At 49.9% G+C, this 25021-nt stretch overlaps 1 protein-coding gene across 5 annotated transcripts in view; it reads left to right on the top strand.

The window, feature by feature from the left end:
- COL13A1 (collagen type XIII alpha 1 chain) overlaps positions 1-25021 on the top strand; it is an 86385-nt gene that overhangs the window by 49386 nt on the left and 11978 nt on the right. For 3 of the 5 annotated variants that reach the window (XM_031063597.1, XM_031063599.1, XM_031063598.1), the window contains 19 exons: positions 531-647; positions 1100-1141; positions 1965-1991; positions 2706-2741; positions 9984-10016; positions 10570-10596; positions 13702-13755; positions 14758-14844; positions 15295-15348; positions 15552-15596; positions 16180-16248; positions 17210-17233; positions 17636-17689; positions 18429-18473; positions 18740-18892; positions 19688-19786; positions 21506-21547; positions 22030-22056; positions 23309-23389. In XM_031063597.1, coding sequence (XP_030919457.1) covers positions 531-647; positions 1100-1141; positions 1965-1991; positions 2706-2741; positions 9984-10016; positions 10570-10596; positions 13702-13755; positions 14758-14844; positions 15295-15348; positions 15552-15596; positions 16180-16248; positions 17210-17233; positions 17636-17689; positions 18429-18473; positions 18740-18892; positions 19688-19786; positions 21506-21547; positions 22030-22056; positions 23309-23389 — 1116 coding nt within the window. The remainder of the gene's footprint in view (positions 1-530; positions 648-1099; positions 1142-1964; positions 1992-2705; positions 2742-9983; positions 10017-10569; positions 10597-13701; positions 13756-14757; positions 14845-15294; positions 15349-15551; positions 15597-16179; positions 16249-17209; positions 17234-17635; positions 17690-18428; positions 18474-18739; positions 18893-19687; positions 19787-21505; positions 21548-22029; positions 22057-23308; positions 23390-25021) is intronic. The other 2 variants (XM_031063600.1, XM_031063601.1) reach the window with 1 other exon arrangement.

Below are 25021 nucleotides of genomic sequence, written 5' to 3'. Positions count from 1 at the left end.
ATGTTATTTTCTTTGGGGTTTGTGGCATTTCTACTTTTGGTCCTTGGCGAAACAGAGGGAGTGTTGTCCAACAAATAGAGTATGGGGGAAAACTGGCTGAGGTGGCTCTGCCTGGAAGTGCCAGTGTCGTCACGGGAGGCTTTGCTTCACATGTGACTGTCAAGTGCTTTGGAAAGCCTCCTCAGAGACTCGAGAGATGTTGGTCTTTGACACATAAATTTTACTTGGCTGGCTCAATGAAGAAAAAGGTCTCTTTGGACTGCTCTGTCATCACTAGATCCCTCTAGAAGGGAGCTCTGAGCAGGTGACCTCAGATGTCTTTGCAAACCATTGGGTGCTGGCTCCTGCTTCCCAGGCAGCCCAGTGTCCTCAGCAGGGCTCTCCATCACTCTTGGAAACTTCTCCTGGCAGTAACCTGGGACTTGCTTCTATCTCCTCTGCTTCAGTCAGGCTGGCCTGCCTTGGGCCCTTAGGGGGGTGATGTGAAGGGTTTGCTGTGCCTGCTGTAACTCTTGTTTTACAAACTGCAGGGTGAGCAAGGCCAGGCAGGGATCCAAGGTCCCCCGGGGCCCCCTGGCCCACCAGGGCCCCCTGGACCAGCAGGACCCGAAGGAATCCCAGGACGTCCTGGGCCAGTTGGACCCCCTGTAAGTCCTTACCAAAACTGAAATCCTTCTGCTTCCCCATCCCCTAGGGCACAGGCTGCTTCCTCTGGCCTCTGTTGCTGCTTGGGAAGCTGAGATAGCCAGGACAGGAGGCTTGCAGAGAATGTGGGTGTGTGGACAGGAAGAAGTTTGGGGGAAGGAGGGGAGTGAGAGGGAAGGCAGAGATGGGAACTGGGCACTGCTGCTATCTGGACACACAGGGGGTGACACCAGGCTCATTTCCTCCTCCTCAGCCCCTGCAGATGGCCCTGGGGAGGAAGTAACACGTGGGGTGTAATTGTTGTGCTCCCTGGCACCCCTTTGAAGTCCTGTCCCTGTCCTAGCAAGCAGCCGAGGAGGGTGGGAGCAGAAGCACCACTTACAAAATAAAACCACTGCTGAATGGCAGGGCAGAGGACAGAGAGTGCTGCTAATGTACCTCTCTCTTGCTACAGGGCAGAGCAGGAGAACCTGGAAAGCCTGGCAGAGATGGAAAGGTGGGTATGAGAATCCAGCTGTGTTCCTGGGAGCTGCAGGGGCCAGCGTGCCATGCTGGCTCTGCAGCCACTGGGAATTAAAGGAGCTTCCATCTCCTAGAGTTTTCAAGGGCTGCTAGCAGGAAAAGCAGCTCTCATCCCTGGAGGCAAATGCACCTCTCCCCACACGATACAGGGCTCAGCACCCACATTTCTCTCTGAGAGATCTTCATCTCTCTCTGAGGAGCCAAGGACAGGATGGCTAAACACCTGAATTGCCAAAGCAGGTGGCAAAGGCATCAGAGCATATCTAGAGCAGTTTTCCTTCCCTGCCTGCTCACAGGCAGCTCCTGCATAGATATTTTGTTTATTTATATTTACACACACGTATGTCTGGTATGCTTCATGGTTCATATCAGGTAAATTGTTTGGTTATTTCTCATTTAGAGACACAAGTGGTTTGTTTGTTAATACATTCTCTCTGTTTAGCTTGCCAGAGGAAGCTGCAAATGCTTGATTTACTCCAGAGCTGCAGTGGGCTGGGAACAAGTTCCCCAAGCAAGCCAGAGAAACAAAAAAGATTCTGGAGCATAATGCATAAGGCAAAGCAGATTTTAGTCTTCAAATTGAGCAAGAACCAAACCTGGGGGGATGTGGGCATAAGTTTATTTGAGTGTATGCACTAAGATATCTACATGAAGAATAGACTGGGGATGTTTGAGCTCAGCAGTGCAAATCTCTAAGGGGTGTTTCAAATCAAACCAGCCAGCATCCCCCCATCACCCTGCTGTCCATGTAATGTCACACTTTCCAACCCCAGTGTCTGTTTTGATTTTATCCACAGGGCTTACCTGGGCCTCCTGGACCAAAGGTGAGACATCTCGCCTCACTTAGAGGTGTAGAAAGATGATGAGCAGAGATGGGCTCTCCTGACAAGGACAGATCCATTTTGATGGATGGAGGAGGGGTAAACGAGGTTACATCAAAGAGCTGAGAAGGATTTCTGACCCAGCTCAGCACTGCCTCTGGGGCCCAGCCCCTGTGCTGACTCATGGGTTTTGTCCAGGCGACACGTCTGAGCTGCCTCTCCACTGAGCCAGGCACGCCTCATCAGCCCAGCTTGCAAAATTGTTTGCCACACACAGCTTTATTGGCTTCTTCCATTCTCAAAGCATTTCCCAGTGCTTCAGGAATGGATTTTGCAATGCTATTGTTAACTCTGCCACGGTCTGCCATTTATTCACTTGCCAAAGTGCGAGGGAGGGGGTGGTTGTTGTTGTTTTTCAGCTGCAGCCACCCAACAGAATTTGTTTTTATTTGAGATATGTAGCCAGGGTGAGGAGATAGGAACCAGGGAGTTGGGGCACAGAGCTGACACGTGTTAGCTGTCTGCCAGGGCTCAGCCCAGTGCAGTAATGCTGACCTGTGGGTCTGAAGGGACAGGAGCTCACTGGAATCACTCTGAGCAAAAGGCAGATTTCCCTATGGAATGCTCACCCATCCAAACAATTACTTAGGGAAAAGAGCAGAGGTTTGTCCCTCTCAGGCCAAGCCTCACTTTCTTTTGTCTTGTTGCCTTTTGCAGGGAGATGCTGGGATTCAGGGATACCCTGGCAGAAAGGTAAGGAGGGAAGCTCCAATGTTGTTCCATGAACTAAGTGCACTGATGCTTTCTAGAATCATGGATGAAAATCTGTGGATAATGCTGGAGCTTCCTGTGGAGCTCTGCTCCTGCTGGATTTGCAACAGGTCCACAGATTCCCTGCTGTCACCTGTGTAAAGAGAGCCTGGGCCTAGAATTGTCTGTAACTTTCCAGCAGCTGTGGAACAAATATCTCCCTGTGTGTGTGTGTGCCTCTCTACACCCACTTCCAGGCTGAAATGCATTTCTTATGCATCCAGACCCATATGGGAGGCTGCAAAGGGCCAAATCCCTGGCTATTGCTCTCTGGGATACAGGAAGGAGTTGACCCTGCTCTGGGTTAAAAGGCAGAAGCTGGAATGCCCAAATGCCTTCAGCAGCAGCTGATTAACAGCAAGGCTGACAAGCCTGGAGGGTGTAATGAAGAGACAGGAAGAGAAGGACACAAAGGGAGATCAAACAGGAGAGAGGGAATGAAGAGATACTGCTAAAGAGATGTCAGCTGGAGAAGGGGAAGGTGAATATTCCCAGCAGGAAGGAGCCCTGTGTCCCCTGTTATCTCCACGTTGCTTTATGGGCGCTCTGCAAGCAAAATGGCAAGACCTGAGAGCTTTTTAATTAGCTCTGTATAAACTGAGAAGTTTTTCTTATGTCAGGAAGTGGAAATTACAGCCCCTGCAGACCACAGCCCACTCCTGCAGACAGACACAATTTATTGCCCCTTCTCCCAGTGAACCCACAGGTTTTCCATCGGGAGCCCATCCTGGCCCGTGTGTGCAGGGAGGGCGGCTCTGGGCAGCGACCTCCCGGCGAGGGCCCCTCCCAGCAGCTCCTCTTACATGAAACAACTTGTCTGCTTCAGTCCCTGCCGAGCCAGGAGCCTGCCCTGCTCTGCAAGGGTGAGCCCAAGGCTTTCCTGGGAAAGCTGGAAGGAGTGGATGAATGTCGGGCACCAAATCCTCACGGGAAGGGAAAAGAAAGCGAAATTGAGGAAAGTTGTTAACTCAGATATGATGCTCCCTTCACTCCATGCATTTCATACACTGAATATCTGCTCCTCTCCCAGAGACCCAGGGGTAGGTTGGTGTGTGTGGGACACCTCAGTGTAGGAAATGCCTCTCACACCTCTGCTGACCTTTCTGGCAACCCACAGCTCCTTTCCTTGCTGCTGTGTTTGCTTCTTCCACTGTTTTCTTTGTTCTCTTCCTCAGGGTGAGGTGGGTGAGTCAGGCCTGCCTGGTGCCCGTGGCCTCCCTGGAGCCTCTGGCCCCAAGGTAACCCTTAAACTCGAGTCAGAGGGGCAGATAAGGGGCACAGCCTGTCCTAAAGGGATATCAAAGGCCCGGGGCTGGAGACAGCTCTCTAGAGCCTGGAATGAACCATGTAGACAGGAACATCTGCTCCTGCGTGAAGAATCTGGGCAATTGTTGGCCAGGATGATTCCATGCTGTCCTGAACCAGGAATTACACCATCCCCCATTAAGGAATAAAACAGACCCAGCCTTTAGAGGCTTTTGCACCAGAGCTGTGAAAATGAGGGTACTCTGGGCCATGAAATGTTCTAATGGTTTCTGCACCCTTATCATGTAGAAGAGCATTACTGTGGGCAACATCCAGCATCCACTCCAAGAACCTAAACTGCCTTTGCACTCCCTGGGGAGGGAGGGAGGGCTGCAGCCAGTGCTTGACTGGTACCATGCTGCTGTGAGGAGACCTGGAGTGCTGGGGCTGCATTTATCACACCCCTCTTTTGGCTGCTTTATCTCTTGCTGTTACTGCTTGCTTGGTTTCCCTTTATGCTCACTGTCCCTCTCTGTTTCCCCCCTTTTCTCTCTCCTTTGCTGGGCAGGGTGAAAAAGGGGATGCTGGCATAAAGGTAGGCACGACAAACACGTTTTCCTACCTCACAGTAGGTCACCTGGGAGATACTGCTGCTTGGGCTGATGGGTTGTGAGGGGAGCTGGGTGCAAGGCAGCTCTGTGGGGTATTTGATGGAGTACACATCTGTGCTCTGATGAGCCACAGGCACTCCTATCTCAGGCTGCCTTCATCCCTTTGGAGGAATTCCGTTCTTACCAAAGGCATTTCTCTGGCTATGAAGCTTGCTGGTGATTTGTTACATCTCCCTATTTGATGGGCTAGGTTGGGGTTTCCTCATAAAATCTGGTTAGCTGACGCATCAAATCCACTCCAACTCAGCCATTCAGGCTGAGGTTTGGCACCAGCTCTTCTGTCTGTTTCTGGACACTTTTTACAGGCTCATATGGTCTCAGCCCAGATGTTATCTATTTGACTGAAATTTACTGTACCCATATATTTAAAGTATATTACTCAATGTAGACTGTGCTTAAAACATTACAACATTGGCAAGTGTTCATGGCAGTCAGAGCACACTGTGTCGTGCCATACATCTTAGACATCCTGAGGAAAGACTGGTCCTGTAATATTTGGAAAGGCATTAACTGTGACACGTTCATTTCAAGTATTTAGTGTGTGGCATGCAGCTCATTTATCCTGCAGCACATACACTTTCTATATCTTTTCCATCTGGGTGGATTGCTGTTTGAAGAGAGAAAAGGCCCCTTCAGAGCTTACCAAGGATGCATTACTTGGAGTTTAAAGAAATGTTCTTTGGGAATGCAGGCTCTGTGTTCATAGCTGAATAGAGCAGCAGGGATTGTCTTCCTACAAGAGAACACCTCCTCAGAAATACTGCAGTGCATGTAGTTAGTTCCCTGTGTCCATCTCCACATCAGTGTAATTCCATCAAGCCCAAAGGCATTGCTCCTGTTTGTGCCAGTGTGAATGAAGGTGGAATTACACCCAGAGCTGATTATTTTGAGGGCTTGGAGTTTGCTGCTCTCTCGACAGCAGGTCTCCCATTCAACTGAAGGACTGAACTCAGAGTGTTGCCTGGGAAGGAGGAAAGGCTGAAAGGAGAAGCTGTGTTTTGTCCTTGCTGAAACCCCCATGTTTCACTGCTAGCCTGGAACACCTGCTTTGCTCATGCCCATGTACAAGGACTAGCCAGCTCTTCATGTGGGTCCTGGCAAAGGGAAAGGCTCAGTCATGTCTCAGGGTCATCCAGAGGGTGAGAGCCTTCCCTGGCTTGGGGCCACCCTGGAGACACAGTCTTGCTACTTGGCCCTTTATTTATGTCTTACACACCCCACAGGAAGAGCAGAGATGAAGCCCACCACGCTTTTTGGGGCACTAAATTGCAGCTCCAAAGGAGCACCTCTGCAGCCCCAAAGCAGCAGCTTCTTTCACACACAGACTGTCACTTGTTACTGTCAAGGTCACTTTTCTCCTGACTTCCTTTCTTTTTGCTCAGAGGAGTTGAAAGGGAAGTGCAGACACGTTCTTAAATCAGCAGCCAGACCTCACTCAGTAGCAGCTCCTGAGCATCCAACAGCACGTGCATTTGTTATCTTTGGAAATTGCTTCTTTCTGTTGTCCTCCCACCTAGGAGGATTGATTGGGACTCTGGAAGGCGTTTAAATCTTCCAACTTTGGATCCAGTTACCTAGAGTAGATTTTACCTTCTCTTTGCCTTGAGGAGCCCTGGACAAACACCATGATTCCTAGGTTAGCTGTAGTGGCCAATTCTGCATGGAATATCACTGCTTTGGCTGGCAGTGAAGAACATCTCTGGCCTGAAGAGGTTTCCTAGTATCACACAGAGCCCTTGTTCATTCAGCCACCTCTCCCCACCCAGTGGCAGGTGCAGCACAGCCTAGATTGTCTCTCAGCTGGTTTTTTTTTTCTGTGGCCACCATTTGTACTTCGATCATGTAAGTTCCTAAATCAGTGTCTCATGAAGGTCATTAGGCAGTGATTGTGATCACCTGGGCCCCTTGAATGAGCATTTCACTCAGTGCCCCCAGCCTGTCACATTCAGCTTCACTGATGTTTCCTTACTTATTTTTTCTGAAAGATTCACAGGATAAGGCTTTTTCTCCTGCTCTGAAGAAGGAGCCATAAAGTGCCCACAGCCTTTCTTAATAACCCCCTGATAATTTGCCTCTCCCAGCAAAGAGCAGAAAGGAGGGGTGTCTGATTGGCAAGAGGCATGGTTGGCGCCCCGAGAGGATAAAGCTGCTCTCAGCAGGCAGAGCAGGGTGTGAGGTTTCTGTGTGAGGGGCAGAGGTGTAGCCTAACTCTCCCAAGAGACACGGGGGAGATGCTTCCTAAACCAACCCGAGGCTCCGGAGAGCTGGGAGCTGCTACTGATCGCCTTCCTGAAGCCTCCTGGGGAGCTGTGCTGGGTGTTTTGCCTTTGGCTGCCAGCTCCTGCCTTGGCTGCCCCGTTCCAGGGCTGCTTTTGGTGGGCGGCTGCTGCTGCCCGGCTGCAGCACCGGGGATCACAAAGGGAGCAGCCCAGCGGGTACTCGCTGTGCTACAATGGCTTCCAAACGCTTGAGGGTTTAAAGATGTTCCGCAGAGTTGTTTTTCCTGCTTTTTCTCCGGCGCTGGGTTTCTTTCTGTTCTTCAGTGGCTCAGTGTCACGTTTGTTGCTGCCCTCTCTAATTAGCGCCGGTGGCTGTGTGATCCCGCCGCTGCCCGGGGCTGTGCCAGCCCCATCGGGAGCTGATTGCTCTGAGTTGCCCCTGTGGGGGTTACTGAGCTCCTTCTCACCGAGGGGGCTTTGCTTTTGCAGGGTGAAATCATTAAACAGCTCTTCAGGCGGGCAGTTCTTCCAGGAAAATCTTTGGGAAGGGGAATTTATTGTCACAGGCTGGGCTGCCCTATGGGGATGGTCTCTGCAAGCAGGGTGGGTGTCTCCCAGCAGAAAACATCAGTCTTCCCTGCTGGGTCTCGCTTAAAAAAAGACAGGGAGCATAGCTGGGAAGGAGAGAGACCAATCCACGTTGTCCAGTACAAAGTATTCCTAATTATTGCTTTACTTTCCTTACTGCTGAAAATAGGGCAGTGTAGGGCAGGAGGTGCCCACGCTAAGTCATGGATATTATGATATTAGAAAGTGTTTATAAAATATAGTTCAGAGGATGCTGTAATTACAAAAAGTTATTTTTAAAAAAAAGCATATATATATATACACATCCCTGCTAAATAGCCCTTCCAAGCAAGGAGTAAACACCCAGAGGAAAATGACAGGCACAGTATGCAGTTTGCCTGAAGGTGTTTTATTTTCCAGTTACCAGCAGACAAATTTCAGGCTAACAGCACAAGGATTGTCTGTCTCTCCAAATAGGTTTGTTCATACCAGGCTCCCTGCAGGCTGAGTGCCTCCCTGTGCCCTCCAGCATGCTGGGATGTGGGAGCAGAGTGTGAACCTCCAGTGGGGTCAGTGCTGCTGTAAGGCTTGAGAGGGAATTGAGGGAAATGGCCCCAGCTAGGACAGTCAGTGGGGAAGATGGTGCCAGGAGGGTTTCTCATCACCTGTGCCCTGGGCTCTCCCCACGGAGCCCTGGGAGGACTCATCTCCTGTCTCTTGCTGTCTTTCTTTGTGTGTCTTGCTCTGCTTCCAGGGGGAGAGAGGCATGCCAGGGCTGCCAGGAAGACATGGCTCTAAGGTACCTTGTGACCAGAGGAGTGATGCTTGTCTGCCTGACCTCACCCTGATGCACAGGCACTGTGTGTGTGTGTCTGTGAGCCAGTGACTGTCCTCAGCTGAATTATTCATGCTTCTAAATTGCAAAATGCAGGGCCTAATTCATGAAGGCAGAGGTGGGGGAAGATGTGTTTACAGAGCAAATGGCATGCCCAGTCTGATGCTGACTCGCAACATCAGGATCTTAATGCTTTCCACCAGTGAGAGCAGCCAGTTGTGATGTTTGTAGGGAATTGGCATTTTGGAAATTGGCCCAGGTGAGCCCTGCAGGTGTGTGTCAGCCCAGCTGGGATGAGCAGGGCTGCCCAGGGGGGAGCCTGGGCTGACACAGCAGTGAATCAGTGTGTGAGCAGCCCTGCATGTCTGTGCATTGCACTTGGAGGGTAAATACTAGAAAATAACGTGGTCTGCAGTCACTGCTGTTTGAAGGCTGAGAAATGAGGAGCAGGCATCCCAAGGCTCTGCAAAGTCCTAACCAAAGGCACTTGCTGCACGTTATCCCTTTCATGGCTACAGCCCGTAGTGGCTAAAACCTACTGACCCTGAGACAGTCTGGAATGCTTTTTACCCCCATTTATTGCATAGAATCCCTGATCTCCATCTTCTGTCCTTGTGTTTTTTAGCTTTTGTCCCCGATTTCTGTTTCAGAAAGCTGAGAGGTATGATCCTGCTGCTCTCTGGCTCCCCACTCCTCCTTGTTTGAACTTTTCCAAGCTTTTTTCACTTTGAACTTGGCTCCCAGTCCTCTGCACTGCCTCATGTGCTACATCCCACCCCCTCATATTTCCCAGCTTCTAACACCACTTCACTCCCTCCCCCCTCCTTAGTTATCCCTCACATTTGCCTTTTTAACTGGACCCGTTCTAACCAGGACCTGACTAATGCTAACACAGGGGATACAGAGATTGCAGAGAGGATGGTTGACAGGGACAACCTGCTCTTTGCATCGCTGCTGTTGAGGGCAATGTGGCAGTCCCTGTGGGAGCAGCTGCCTCCTGAGGCACCTGTCTGGGATGGCAGGGCAGGGACACTGCACAGTCCCAAGGTGGTGGCTTGCTGTGCACTGCAGAGTGACACCTGAATTGCAGTGCTTGGAAGTCTGGGTTTTCCCCTGAGGTGTCTGGCTTCAGAGCTCTCCTGGAAGCATTTTACTGCAGGGTTTGTCTTCTGTGATACAAACAGGTTGAGGGGGAATAGCCAGGCCAAGGCTCTAGGGTATGGGCCAGCCTTTCTCAGGATGCTTGAGCTGAGGTATCTGGGCTCAAGCCTTGAGGAGGGGGTTTGGTCCTTGCTCTGTCTTTGCATTCCTCGGTTATTTGACCTTGTTCTGCTTGTTGGCCTTTGCTTCACTTGCAGGACTAAACCCAGGGGAGGTGGGGGTGGAAATCTGTTTGTCTGGGCTGTGCTCATGGTGCCTGCCTTTGGAAGAGCTCTCAGAACCCAGAGCCACTGCCGTGGGTGAACAGCTGCTCAGGGAATGAGAACGTGTGCTATGTGGTGTTACAGCATCCCTGCTGAGCTCTGGAAAGGAGAAGATGTGGAGTTTTGCGTTTTTACTTTTACCTGACTGATAGTGTTTCGCTTTAAAAAAATGTGTGTCCGATTGCTTTCTAACGAGGTGTTTCTGTCTCTGCTCTCTCTGCCAGGGCGCTCCCGGGCTGGCGGCCGCAGGGATGAAGGTCAGTGCTGGGCTGCAGTGCCTCGAATGGGGCACGGGCTGGAGCTGGGAGAGCGCAGGGCGCTGGAAAATGGTCGGACAGCTCCCACTGATGGGGAATATCAGAACTGCCTCCTTTGGCAGAGGTACCAGACCTGTGTGCAGCCTCACCCCGGGTCTGGGGAGCTCGGATCAGCACAGCCTCTCCTGGCTGCACCCGCAGCCTTGCTCCTCTCCTGTGGAAACAGAGCAGGGAGTGGCAAATTCCTCTGTGCCAGCACACGAGTCTGGTCTTGCTCTGCTCTTTTGTATCTGGTAAACACCTGCAGGGTGGTTACTGTTCTATGGAAGCTAAAAGTCTGAGGTTTGGTGGTTTCTTATGGCAGCCTGGAAGCTGGATTATGAAGACAAAAGAATTTCCAGGCACAAAAATTTGCAACTGAAGCACTCTTGTGCCCTTACCAACTCAAGGCCCCCATAGATGAATGTTCTTTTCCCCACTCTGATAGCTCTAGGAGGATTTGTGCTCTCTCCTCTTGGTTTCTCACTCTGTTTTCTTGTCTCTTTCTCACCAGGGCGAGCCTGGGACTCCAGGAGAAAAGGTACTCTCAGAAGGTTTTGCTCTGAGCCTGCACTTCTGGTTGGTTTGTGTATCTTCCCCTCCCTGAGCAGCTGAGGGAGCTGAGGAATGTCTGTGTACATCCCAGTGCCCAAATCCAGGCCCTAATGGCACCTGCCACTCTGAGCAAATTGGTAGTAGGATACAGTGATAGCCAGTGAGAGAGGGTCCCTACTGCAAATATTTCCCTCCTCCTGCTCATGTCTGTGTGTCACTGTAGGACACAAAATAACACAAAGTGCACACACCGCTGCTCTCAAGGTAAAAAAGGGGGACTTTAGTTTTTGACTTTGACATTTATAGATTTCTAAAAGTGACAGTGGATTGGAGGGTGACTGTGCCACCTCTCCAATGACACTGGACAAACCAACAGCCTATCAAATTTTTCTTCTTTTATAAAAGAATGCAAAACAATAAGTTGTTTACAGAAAGTGTGTGAGAAAGTTTGTTACAAGAATGTAAACATCAGAAGACTTAGAAAGTCTTAAAAAAATCAGAACAACATCTGTGTCCATGGGAATGCCTTCCAGCTGCCATCCTCCTTTCCTCCCTGCTCCACCAGAGACACAGGGCACACTTTGCTTAGGAAGCAGGTTCCCTCTGCCCCTTCCCTTGTCCCCCTTGTACCTCCCAGCACTTCTGTGCCCCAGAGCCTTCCCATGTCCCTGCAGAGGGCTGTCCCCTCCTGTGTCACTGTGGAGTGACCTGCTGTGAGTTCCCAGGGCAGGCATGGGGCAGCACTGCCTTGTCACTGTCACATTTTCTGAAAAATCCCTTCACCAGGATTTCTTCTCCTGGGAAGCTGAGAAGCCTCAGAGAAAAATGAAAACAATAATTATCTGATTGCTTCTCCTGTGTTTTGCTGCTTTGGAATGTGGTTTGGAGCTTGCTTACCAACAGGTGGTTGTTTGATTGGTTTCATGTGAATTGTTTTGATTTAGTGACCAATCACAGCCAGCCGTGTCAGGACTCTGGAAAGAGTCTTGAGTTTTCATTATCATTCTTTGTAGCCTTCTGTCTGTATTATTTCTCTATTCTTTAGCATAGTATTCTTAAATATAATGTAGTAACATAAAATATCAGCCTTCTGAGAGCATAGAGTCAAATTCACTCATCACTCCCCTCGTCGGGGTTGCCTACAAATCCAGCACTGCCCCATCCCTCTCCATCCCAGAGCAGCTGCCTCCTCTTGTGTGAGGCTGGCTGGGTTATGTTACAGCATGTGACACAGCCGTGTAACACAACGTTCTCTGTCTCTTTTCTTCCCCACCAAGGGAGATTCTGGAGTGCCAGGGAGGATGGGCCCCCCAGGTTTGCCAGGGAAGAGGGGGCAGCGGGTAGGACACTGCGTGTTTGGGCTGGCTGGCCTGGCAGTGCTGTGCTCCTGCATTGTGGTGCTTGCAGGGGATTATGTGTGCTGTGCTGGCTCTGCCCCCCTGGTGAAGTGTGTGTTTGTGTGTTCCTGCCTGCCCTGACATCCCAGGGCAGCATGAGATGCCTGGGATGAGGTCTTGTCCCGGGAACCATTAAGGACAGTGCCACTTCTCTTGACTCCAGAAATAACAGCCTAAACAGGGATCAGTAATCTGACCTCCTTCCTCAAGAAATCCACTGCTTTGCACCCTGGTTCTGGCAGCACAGGATGTTTTCAGTAGTTCTTATGGACACGTGAATTCAAAACAGACCTTGAATGAAAAGTGGGCTACCCAAGCAGAATCAGGGATTCCCAGAGCCCTGGGACAGGATTAATAATTATATTGTTACAAAAACCTTCAATGCCAAACTTTTTCCTTGGGTATGAGGTCTTGAAAATGTTTTCCCTCTTTCCAGGGAGAGGAGCATTAATTTAGCAACGTGCGTGCTCTGGCAGGGAAAGCAAGCTGGGAGGGGAGGGGGGGCTTACAGGTGGCTGGAAGCCAAATTACCTTGGAGAAAGGGGTCACTGCACTCTAGAATTGCCTGACAAAAATATTGCTCCTAGTAGATCATTTTCCAGGGAGCCACCAGTGCATGGCTGTTCCTGGAGCATTGATGCAAGTCCCCTGCATGTCAGATGAGTGCCCTTGAGCTCTGATGAGCAGCACAGCCTCTGCAGGCCAGGAGAGAGCTGGCCACCTGTGGGGGCAGAGAGGGTTTGAGTTGTTCTGTATGATCTGTACAAGTTGCTGAGTCTTGGAGCTGTGGGGATAGTGGCTGAGAACACACCTTTCCCTGGGGATGCATTTGAAACATCTCTTCAGGGTAACAGAAACCTCCAGTGTCTCTCTCTGTCCTGGCAAAATGCAGGCTCACAGACAGGACACTGTGCCTGGAAACCATGGGTTTAGCAGCTGGGTGGAATGGTCTGAAGAGAACTTAACTTCAACACAAAGACCAATAATTGAGCTCCAATATTGAAAATAAGGCCCAGGTGTCATGGTGAACTGAGCAAAGCCACTTCACCAAGGGAATGCTGGATGCTCCCCGTTGCTCACTGCCCCTGGCATCCTCCATGGTGCCTCACACAGCTCAGCCTGCTGCTCTCCAGGCATCACCTTCCACCATCAGCTGCTGGCTTTGCCATTTCTGCCACTCCTGTCCTCACTGCTTCCATGGCCAGTGTGTGTCCCAGAGCTTGCTGCCAGCTGAGGTGCTGCACTGCTTGGGTTTATTTGGGAGCATGATGAGGCTGGGATGTGGAGCTGGGGAACAGGGGCAGGGCATGGAGAAAGTCCTGCACTCCAACAAAAATTCACCCTGGGCAGCAGCTTCTGTGGGCATGTGGATCAGGGAAAGCCTGTGCAGGAGAAGGGACAGGGAAAAGTGTTCAGCAGACCACGGAGATAAGGAAAATGCACAGGGGAGACCCTGGATCCCTTTCTCATTCACCTTCCTTTGGAGAGAAATGGCAGTGAGGTGCAGAGATAGTCAAAAGGATGGGCAAAAACGTGTAATGTCTTGAGCTGGTCCTGCTCAAGGTCTGTGCCCAAAATAAAATCCCTAGGGAAGGGAAAGAGGGTGTGAAACCAGGAGCAGATCACCCTTTTGCTGCTCCTCCAGGATGGAGAGCCTGCAGAGTCAGCCTTGACCATGTCTGTTTTGCCAACAGGGTGAGAAGGGACAAGCTGGTGACCCTGGAATTCCTGGACTTCCTGGCCCAAAGGTTTGTCTCAGTCCTGTGTATTATTTTTTTTTCTTTTTTTTTTCTTTTTTTTTTTTTTTTTGGTGGGGCCACTCTCACCCCTTTTCCTCCCTCCCTCCTGTGCACAGCTCACACATTCTTAGCTGACTGTGGCAGCATGTCTTGCATTGCTCAGCTGAATGTCATCTTCAGTCAGGGGTGTGAGGGAGGCTCACAAAAGATGCCTTTTTGTAGGAATGCAGTGAGGGGGAGGTTGTGGTCCTGGGAGAAGGACCATGGAATCATGTTCCAGTAGTTCCCCCTTTAAAAGCCAGATGTAACATGGCATTTCAGCCTCCCTCCTGCTCCAGGTTCCATGGATGATGAGGAGCTGGGCTTCTGGGGAGCTGCACTGCTGTGCTCTGAGAGACCCAAGGCAGATCAGATAAAGCTAAGCCCTGAAACTGGTTTTTCCCTTGTGCTCTGAGATTTCCAGGTAGAAATCACACCTTTCAAACCAGACTTGCACAGGGTGCTTTTCCTTTTGGAAAAGGGACAGTGCAGTGAATGCCAGTGGCCATTTCAGGAAGGGATGAGGGTGTAGTGGCAAAGCTTTGCTGTTACTGCCTTATTATCTGCTCTGTGCAAAGGACTTGGTGTGCAGGGCTGGTGGCTACAGCTCCAGAGAGAGCATTCCAAAAGAAGCCATCATCAATCAGGTGGTGTGATCAGCTCAGTTTCATCAGCAGAAGAGCCCAGTGTTCAAAGGGAGGCTGGGGGATGAGGGCTGTCCCCAGGCAGCCTGGTGCAGCCAAAGGGATGAGTGTGGCTGTGGCTGTGGCCACACCACAAGGACCCTCAGCAGGACCTGCTGTCCTGGTTCCTGGCCAGCTGCTGCCTCTGGAGCAGCTCTCTGGGCTATCAAGAGTCCAGCTGATGGATCTTGTCTTGGCTGGGTCTCTCTGAGCCAGGATTTTAGCAAGTGAACTTACAGAGGTGCAGAGTCTGAGCTGAGACACGTGGCTTGTTCTTGTTTGCCAACAGGGAGAGAAGGGAATTGCTGAGAATGCCTTGGTGGGAGCTAAAGGAGAACCTGGCCCCCCAGGTCTGCCTGGACCCCCTGGACCAAAGGTGAGTGATTTTTCCTTCACAGAGTTGTGGGTTGTGAGGGACTGTGCCCAGCACAAGGTGTGTATGAAGGAGCAAAGGTTGTGTTCATCTGTGCCCACCTCTGATCACCTGCTGGAGGGATATCAGGTTCTACAGAGTGTTCTAGTACTGTTGTTCTATATGCTGCAGGTGAGAGAATTTGTGAGCTGTTTTTAGAAGGAAAACACCCTTCTTGTGCTCAAAAACCTCTGTGAGAAACCAGTGTGAACAGTCCCCCTGCACTGGGTGGAACAGAAGGGTGCCTGGTGGGCAGTGGTGGCAGGAGATTTGGGCTACCTGAGGAAAAGGGAGCCCAGGAGGGGTGCTTGATTGGTTTAGTTCTGCAGTTCTTCCTCCTGGAAATGCAAAGCCAGCAGTGAAGTTGCACCCTCTCAACACAAACCCATGCCTCTCCCTTTCTCTCCCTGTCAGGGAGAAGCTGGTGACATTGGTCAGCCTGGTGCTGCAGGATCACAGGGAGAAAAGGTAAGGAGTGCTTCTGCACAGCCCAGCTCTGGGTTCCCAGCATCGGGAGCTGCTCGTTTGTTCCTGTGTGTACAAAACTCAGCTGAGAAGGAGAATTTTAAATCAAGCTGTCTAGCCCAGACTGTTCCAGAGAACCAGCAGAGCACGATTTCTGCAGTTCACGTAAGTGAAGCTTTGCTGAAACTGTGCATTTCCTGTTTCAGGGGGAACGTGGTTCACCAGGAGACCAGGGACCCGTGGGCCCAAGGGTAGGTGTTCCTTCACTGACAGAGTTCTGGCCCTTCAGAGGGCTCTGAGGGTAGTGGGACCACACTGAGAGCCCAGATTGGGTCTTGCTGTCACTAAGAGTACTCACAGATGGGCAGTGGCTAAGTTTGAGGTGGGCTCTTTCTCCACTCCACACCCTCAGCCCTACATCAGAGGAAAACATCCTCCCAGGCCATCTCAAGGTGGCTCATTCATAGGAGGAGGTGAGTTTGGACATCCCAGTCTGGACTCAGGCCCTTGACCTACCAGAAAAGGGCACCAAAAGGGTGGATGCATGCACACATCTAACAATTGGCCAGACAATCCAGTTCCTGGATTCTGGCCTCAACTTCACCTCTTCCCAGACTGCCAGCTTTCATGGGTGTGACATGGTGGTGAGCTGAGCTGGGCTGGCTGCAATTCTGTAGAATCTCCTGCACTGCAGGGGCTTTCTTTAGTAAATGAAAAACTGGGCACTGGTGAGATGGGCCCCTCTGAGCCCCCTTTTTCAGAGTGAGCCACAGCTCTGAGCCTCCCAAGGGAAGGGCAGTGCCAGCCCCTGGCTGAACACCTGGTATTTTGCAGGGCCCCAAAGGAGAGCCTGGGAAGGATGAAATGATGGACTATGATGGGAACATCAGTGAAGCTCTGCAGGTGAGCAGCTCCCTCCTGTCCTCTGAGGTGTCTGTTGGATGCTTTGCTGTTTCCCAAGGGATGCAGACAGGGAACAGTGCAGATCTTCCTTGGCAGCAGCAGCAAAGGGAAGCTTTGGTGGTGCCACAGTCCCCTTGATCCCACAGCTCACTGCCTGCAGTGTTTTGGTGAATGGCTGTATTGTATTTGTAAGGACCCTCCTGGCAAGAAAGAATGATGAATCTGACTCCATGTTCTTAGAAAGCAAACTTATTATTTTATGATACTATATTATATTAAAAAATACTATACTAAGGAATACAGAAAAGATACTTACAAAAAAAAATATAATAATGAAAACTCATGACTCGTTCCAGAGTCTTGACACAGCTTGGCCCTGATTGGCCAATGAATGAAAACAACTCACCCTAAAATCCAATGAAACAATCTCCAAACACATTCTACATGTGAGCACAACACAGGAGAAGCAAATGAGATAAAAATGGTTTTCTTTTTTCTCAAAGGCTTCTCAGCTTCCCAGGAGCAAAGGGATTTTTCCAGAGAGTGTGAATGCCAGCCACACTGGCTGGGCTGGGGCAGTGACACGGGGGGACACAGAGGTGACATGAATGCCCTGGGAGTGGCCCAGAGCGTGGGGTGCGTGCTGAATAAAGTCACCAAAGCCTCCTCACAAGGAATGGGAGGATGGAGTGCAGTGAGTGAGTGGCTGTGCCCAGGTCTGGGCTGGCCTGGCCTCCACTGGGAAGATGGAGAAATTGTAGAATGACAGCTCTGTGGGACTTGGAGTGAGTTTTCAGTTTGGGTTTCTTTTGTGGTTTTTTTTCCCTCTTATTAATTTTGTAAGCTCCTTACTCATTTGGGCCAGTGTTCCATTAATGGAGAACAAGCCAACTGCAGGAAAAAGCTTACGTTTTCCAATGGTTATTTTCTTTTTTAATTTTTTTCACTTCTTTTTTTCTAGGAAATACGAACTTTGGCCTTGATGGTGAGTTCCTGTCCATGCTGTGGGGTTTCACACAAGTAGCCATATGTCCATCCCAAGCAGATGGCCTGACAGTTTAGGTGCAGCTCAAACACTTGGCCTTTGCAATTGGGAGCTGAAGCTGGGGCAGCTGACAGCTGAAAGAAGAGCTCATCTTGCCTTCTGATCCTGGCACTTGAATTCTAATCAGGGCTTTCATCTCTCTGCTTTAAAGGGTCATCCATGCTGCTCAAAAGGAGCAGGAAGAGCAGCCCTCAGGGCTCTCCATTGCTCATCCTCCCAGCAAAATATGATTTTAAGAATCCCTTGGAATATCCCTCTGTGACTGCCCCTTAAACTTGGGAGGGGTATTTGGTTTCAAACCACAAAAATACAAATATGAAAATATTTTTTTGCTTTTTCTAGGGACCCCCAGGACGTCCAGGTGTGGCTGGGCCTCCAGGGCCACCAGGACAGAAGGTATTGTCCCAATTCAGCTCTTGCAGACCTCAGGGAAACACAGGAGTGGCCCAGGCAGAATTCCCACCCCCAGCTCTTCCCAGTGCTCCTACATTTCCTGTCCAGCACTATCAGACTGTCCTGCTGTTCTCTGCACTCCTCCTCACACACAATAATATCCTGAAAATCTCTTTTCCCACAGTGATAATGCCTAATCTGAAAGATGAAGGATGCTTTCTTCTTTCCCTCCCCTTCAGAAGCAGCTTGTGGGAACCAAACTGTGGGATTGTGTTGGTTGGGGACTGCATGACTGCACTGGGAGCTGGCAGTTAGGATCAGCAAGATTGGGAAAATGCTCAGGCAGTCACATAATGTAATGTTTCAACAGGGGTTTCCATGTGGTTTTTTTTTTTTTTTCTTTTTTTTTTTTTTTTTTGTTTGGGTTTTTTGTTTGTTTGTTTGTTTGGTTTTTTGTTTTGTTTGTTTTTTGGGGTTTTTGGGTTTTTTTGTTGTTGTTTTTTGGGGTTGGTTGTTTGTTTGTTTTTGGTTTTTTTAAAATTCTATGAAAACCCAGGGGTTTCCATGCTTTGTTTTTGGTGAGTACGGGTAAAAAAATTGGATTTTTTATGCTTTTTTTTTCCCCTGTGAGTAGTCCATGCAGGCTATTTCTGAAATGCCTCCCCTCTTTCATCACAGTGCCCCACAGAAGGAGTCAGAACAGCTGCTTTCCAAGTGCCAAAGTAACAATTCTGTGTTTCAGGGTGAAATTGGCTTGCCAGGTCCTCCAGGCCACGATGGAGAAAAGGTAAGGCACAAAGCTCTTCCCTTCAGGGGCCTTACCTGGGTCCTCTCTGCCACTGACATCACACAGTTGCTTTTCCCACGAGGAAAAAAAGGATTTTGCTCCACAGAAAGGAGCACTGATGGTTTGTCAGTGTCCTAACATTTGTCATGGCAATGCTGCTTTGTCCTGTCTCCCAAGGGTGTAGCTGGGAGGGAAAGGATGAGCAGAACAAGAGGCTCTGAGCCTTACTCTGTCTGTAAGTTGTTTGTGGTGTGAATTTCGTTTAGGGACCACGTGGCAAGCCTGGAGAAATGGGCCCCCCTGGGCCTCAGGGGCTGCCAGGGAAGGATGGACCTCCTGGGATGAAGGGAGAGCCAGGCCACGCTGGGGGCAGAGGAGAGAAGGGTGAGAAGGGAGAGCCAGGCCAAGCAGGCTCCCCGGTGAGTAAATCAAAGCCTCTGCAGGTCCTGCTGCCTGCCCAGCTCATGGGGCAAGGCCCCAGGGCTCCCTGCAGGGTGGGTGCTGCTGGCTCAAGTGCCACAATGCAGGAGATCTGCCCTCCTGGCACGTGTGTTGTGCTGCCCTGCTCTCTGGGCACCGTGTCCCTTGCTCAGCTTCCTGCCTGGTGTTTTGCTGGCACTGAAATGCTGCTGGGAGTGAGCAGGGTGAGTGTGAGCCAGGAGGCACCAGCACACCCCTGTGGCATGGCAGCTGCATGGGGAACCCCTCAGAACCCAGCCACTAACTGGGGCAGCCTCCCAGCACCAGTCTGTCCCAACTCCTGTGGCCCCAGCACCAGTCTGTCCCAGCACCAGTCTGTCCCAGCTCCTGTGGCCCCAGCACTGCTCAGGGGATCTTGTGCAATGATTTCCTGCCTCTTCATGGGATTGCCAGGATGGAACTCCTGCTCTCTCAATAGCTGGCTGTGGGGAGTGGTTGCTAGCACGGGCTCCAGCAAACTGCATAACCCTGAGCAGAGCTTGGAGGCAGGAAAGCAGCACCCCGTCCCCACCCTGGGGACTGGTACAGCCACAGTGACAGCAGGATGTTCAGCCATTTGCCCCTCTGATTTCAGTGCTAGTGGAGTCCTGCATTTCCCTGGATACCTGGTGGATGCCCAAGGTTTTCAGGGTACTCTTGGGATGACCAGAGCCAGTCTTGGCTCTTTTTCTGATATGTTACGTGTCTGCCTGACTTAGTTGTGCAAAACTCCACGAATCTTTCTTGATCTGTAGGGTTTAGATGGCCCCACTGGAGAGAAGGGAGAACAAGGTGACCAAGGGATGCCAGGACCATCAGGATTGCCAGGGCCCATTGGACTTCCAGGATTGACAGTAAGAATGGGAAAGAAAAGGCTGCTCTTTCCTTGGTAAAGAGAAAATAGCACAGAGCAGCACAGGAGGGCTCATTTCCCAAAGTGCTGAGTGTCCTGGGAGGCTCAGAGCCCTCCCCCTTTGTTAGGGGTCACAGGATGTCCCTCAGACTCCAGCAGCACACAGGGAATGTCAAACACATGGACTGTTCCCCCTTCTCCTGGGGGAGCTGCTGCCTGCCAGCACATGGGGGGCGCACAGGCGGCTCTAGGGGAGCTCCAGAGCACAGCCAGTGGTGATGGGCTCTGTGCAGGGAGAAAAGGGGGAGCTAGGGAGACATAGGGAATCCAGGAGAGCTGGGATGTGGCATTTTTTGGGTTGCCAGGATGAAGGAGGAATTGATGAATTTGACTCTATGTTTTTAGAATTCCAAAGCAGCAGAACACAGGAGAAGCAAATCAGATAATGATTGTTTTCATTCTTCTCTGAGGCTTCTCAGCTTCCCAGGAGAAGAAATCCTGGCAAAGGGATTTTTCAGAAAATATGACAGTGACAGTGGCAGGGCACTGCTCCCGTGTTCCTGTGTGATCTCAGCAGCAGGGGAGGGGTGATCTGGCAGCAGTGCTGCTGGAAACTGGCACACCCCCTCTGGTGACACCCCCTGGCTGGGGACAGCAAGCCTCATGCTGTGGGGCTGCACCAGCACCTCTGGCTCCTGATCCCTCCTTTCCCTGACACAAGAACAATCTGTCTCACAACCCCCAATCAATAAGGAATGCCTAGGGAAGAACACATCTTGGAAAGCATGACAAACACTTTCCTCAGCATTTGTAGTAAATGATTTCCTGGCAATTATTTGCATGTGTATATATACTCATGGGCTTTTTCCCCCAAAAGATTTTGGTGTTCTTGAATTTGCCTGTTCATCCCTCAAAGCTCACCCCTAGCTTTGGAGAGCCCTGCAGCAAGAAATCCCACAGGCTATTGACATGTATGGAGCCAGACACCTTCTTTAATATCTTTTGCTTTTTGACCCTGTGTGGTATTTTTGGGGTTCCCCATCATGGGGAGGAAAGATGAATCTTTATGTTTTTAGAAGGCTGATTTATTACTTTATGATCTATATTATATTAAAGAATGCTAAACTAAACTATATTAAAGAATAGAGAAAGGATACAGACAGAAGGCTGAAAGATAACAATGAAAACTTGTGACTCTTAATTTAGAAGGCTAAAAGATAATAATCCAAAATTGTGATTGGTCATTAAGTAAAAACAATTCACATGTTGGATAAACAATCTCCAGTAGCAAAACACAGGAGAAGCAAGTGAGATCATAGTGTTTTCCTTTTTCTCTGAGGCTTCTCAGCTTCCCAGGAGAAGAATCCTGGGCAAGGGGATTTTTCAGAAAATATGACCATGACAACCCTATGCCTCCTTGTAGGAATGGTGGTAGAGAAGTGGAATTGGACCTTTCTTTGGGAACAAACCTCACTGCTTTCCCTCCTCTTAAAGATTGGCAGCTTTTGCTTAACCCTCCCCCGAGTGCTGCTGCTGCTGCTTCCCAGCCACCCAGTCCTGGATTGCTGCTGCTTCCTAACACAGTCCTTAGGTGGAATCCAGGTTTGCCAGGCTGGCAGAGGAGCTCTGCTGCACCCTGTGTCCTGTCCCCCTCTGAGCAGCCTCCCTTTGCCCCTGAGGGCAGCACACTGATGGTGACTTCTCTTGCATTGCTTCCCAGGTATCTGGGCCCCCTGGACCCCAGGGCCCTCCAGGACCTCCAGTAAGTTTGAGTCATTCACCTGAGGAGCAAGGGAATGGGAATGGGATTAGAGCAGGCAGTGGCTGGGGAGGATTCTGTGTGGAGACAGCCAGAAGCACTTCATGGAAATGGGAACATGCTTGGTATCACTTCCAAACCCACCCCAGGGCAGGTCAGGGCTGGGAGGGCAAAGAAAGAAGGTTTTGTTAGTTGGAGATGAAAGGGAGGACAGCAGTGAGATGGGATGGAGGGGATTAAAGGGATCAACTGCAGAAATTGTCTTAACAGCAGATCTGGCCCCCTGCCAGGGTGTGCTTGGCAAGAGGCTCTGGGTAGAGATGAGAGCAGTACATGAAGTGCCCTTACACAAATAAAGAGGCTTTTGGGGTGGGGATTCCTGCCCCACAGAGCAAAACCTTTGCACTGCATGCTTCACTGGGATTCCTGGAGTTTAAAAACATCCTGAAACATTACTTACGTCTTGTTTCTCCTCCCAAATACAGGGTCTTCAGGGTGTCCCAGGACCCAAGGTAAGGGTACAAAGTATTACATACTGTTGTTGTCCCAGGCGCTAGAATTCCCTTCAGTAACATCTTTGTAGTTCAGGTGGTAGTTTTTCTTCCATCTTGGTAGGAGGAGAAATCCTTCTGGATATTTTCTTGAAGGGAATGGATTAGCAGCTCTCATTTTAGGACCCAGAAAAATGGTCATTCCCTCCAGTTTTCACCCAGAGAAGTGGGAATTCACTGGTCCGTGGAATTCTGACCATGAGAACACAGTTGTAATCTCAGTCTGGAGGGTGGAGGTCTGTCCACCCTCCAGACTGAGATTACAACTGTGGGATGAGTAGTCTGCCTCACAGTCCTAAGGAACTGAGCTCTGGCTAAAAATTAGTCTTAAAATCACCCTGTACATTCTGCTGTAAAGCACTTGAGAACTTCACTGTTCTTGGTGGATAGAATCTTTCTAATCTCCATCTAAATGCTCAGCCTGCACCATTGGCTTGCCCATTGTAAAACTGTTTCCTACACAAAAAACGGGAGTGGAAATGTTCAAGGAGAGCTGCATATTTCTGGGCAAAGCTTGGAAAATGTGCAAAGTGTCTTAATTTTAATTAGTCTTAGTATTTGGCCACCAACATTGTTTGGGCACTAAAAGGGATGGGTATGTTTTTAAAAGCCTTATGAACAGCAATGAGGAGGAAAAAAGTTTTGGATTACTTTGAATTTAACAGAAATGAGTATTTTTTACTATTGCTTTATAGTTTATAATAGAGAATTTTAGATAAACAGCTGGGAAAAGAATGCTGAAATTGTTTTTTCTGAAATGTTGAAACTGATGCCTTAACATTTATAAAAGTCTCTCCAAAATTTTTTTCTGTATGATTTTTCTTTAAGACTTGTAGGCGCCTGTCATTCACTTCCAGTGGATCCACATCTTAAAATGTAAACCCACTGTATCAGATAACTTCTGATTATTTATATTTATATATCAATATATATATATGGCAACAGCAGCAGGGAGAGCAGCACTGGAGTGAGCTCAGCTCTCCTCTGAACATCTTTATCTCAGGGCCTGAGTCTCCTCTTATTGCCCCTGAGTTAAAACAGGTGCTCACACAGGGGTGATTTGAATGACAGTGCTTTTGTTCAGATTAGGCTGAGAACTGGGCTAAAGCATTGCTCTGCTGCCTCCTGTATTCCCAGTGCTCTCTGAGGGGAGGAATGTTTGTTATATAAGTGCTGTTCTGGTGGTTTATTTTCTGCTCCATCCTTCCTTTAGGGGGAAGCAGGGATTGATGGAGTGAAAGGAGAGAAGGGTGCCCAGGGTGAAAAAGGAGACAGAGGGCCACTGGGATTACCCGTAAGTATCCAGGAAGCAAGCAGCACTTTGGGAGCCAAACCTAATGGCAGCTGTAAAAGGATCCCTCAATAGGAGAGGCACGTGGGGATTTGCTCTGTAAAGTCAGAGAAAGAGATGGTCTATAAATAACCGTGCCTTTGCTTTTTAAACCCAAAGCCTCGATTTCTGTGCTGAGCCTTCAGCTCCTAGATCTGTTGGATAGATGAGTGATCACTTTATTTCCTCCTGCTTCTGGCAGGACTGGGAGAAACAAGCAGTAGCTTTCCTGGAGGTTCTCTGCACTTCATGGCAAAATGAGAAACAAAAGTCAGAGATGTGGGAAGAGAAAAACCTTCCCCAGCCCTTTGTCCCTGGGCTAATCTTTGTCCAAAGCATGGTGGTTCTTAGTGCAACCAGCTTCTTTGACAGCTGGAACATTCCTGTCCCTTCTGCCATGGGATCAGTGCTCCCCCTGGCCCAGCTTGTCCTGCTGTGTGTGAGCTCAGCTCCATTAGCTTGGTGTTAGAGCACTGCTTGGCTTAGCAAGAGACTTTGGGGCACAGTGTATTGTAGAGAAGTTGCAGGAGCTGTAGATACAAACCTGATGGTGAGTTGGTAACTTAGTCCCACCCGGTTGTTCCACCAGCCCCGAGGTTCTCTCATCATAAAAAGCACTGTAGACCTTCCCCCTTCCCCAAATGTACAAACCCTGCAGAGTGCACCTCATGTGCTGTGTGGCTTGTCCTGTGTTCAACCACCCAGATCCCTTGTCCCTGACTTTGGCTGAAATGTGTGTCTTTGTTTGTAAAACATTTTCCTCCTTTAGTTGTGCTGAGCAGTGGTTCCCTTCTAGAGCTCTGACTCCAGGCTCCCAGATGAGCCCAGCCTGAGCACATTCCCTGGGGCTCCAGGCAGAGCAGTGGGGAGGAAGGGCTGCTTTTGGAAGGCTCACAGGCCAGGGATTGTGCCTCAGTGAAGCAGTGAGAAGTCAGAACCCAGTCCCCTGAGACATGCAAATAAAACTTTCTTTGTAAATGGTTATTTTCTCTCCTTTGGGGTATCCAGACAGGGGAAGGAGGTCCTTGTGACAGCCCAAGCAAAATCAGCCCAGCAATTACCCCAACATCTCATCCTTGTGGCAGGGAGTGTGCTAGCTGCTTTTCCTACAGCAGTGAGCCCCAGGGGGGTCCTTGGCTTTTCCCATCACTCTTCCAGGGCTGTGGAGGTGGGAATACTGGTCCAGAAGGGTCCTCTGAGGAATGTTTTGTTGGGATCAGCAATATTGGCTGGCCAACCAGGCAGCACAGCTCCTAAGATCAGATACTGTGGGACTTGTATCCTTCTTCAGAGCCACTGAACTCTCTCCATAAGCTTTTCCATGCCTGATCCAGTGTATCTTCAGCCTGTCAAACTAAATGCAGTGCCAAGCAGGTTCTGAAATATTTCAGGCTGTAAAATGCTGAAACTGGATCTGCTGCCTTTTTCTCTGACCTGGGGCTTGACATCACACTGGAATTCCAGTCCTGATTATCTGCAGTAGCCTTGGCTGACAGGGTGAGGAGCTGGTAATGCTCAAGTGGAGGAAAGCTCAGGATTTGGTACTTGCATCCTCCCACAGTTTCCCTCCCAACCACTGTCTGAGACAAGGCTTGC

The sequence above is a fragment of the Geospiza fortis genome, unplaced genomic scaffold (genome assembly GCF_000277835.1).
Source record: "Geospiza fortis unplaced genomic scaffold, GeoFor_1.0 scaffold637, whole genome shotgun sequence".
NCBI classification, from domain to species: Eukaryota; Metazoa; Chordata; class Aves; order Passeriformes; family Thraupidae; genus Geospiza; species Geospiza fortis.
Note: the sequence above shows the minus strand (reverse complement) of the source record. Positions and strands in the feature narration are given on the sequence as shown.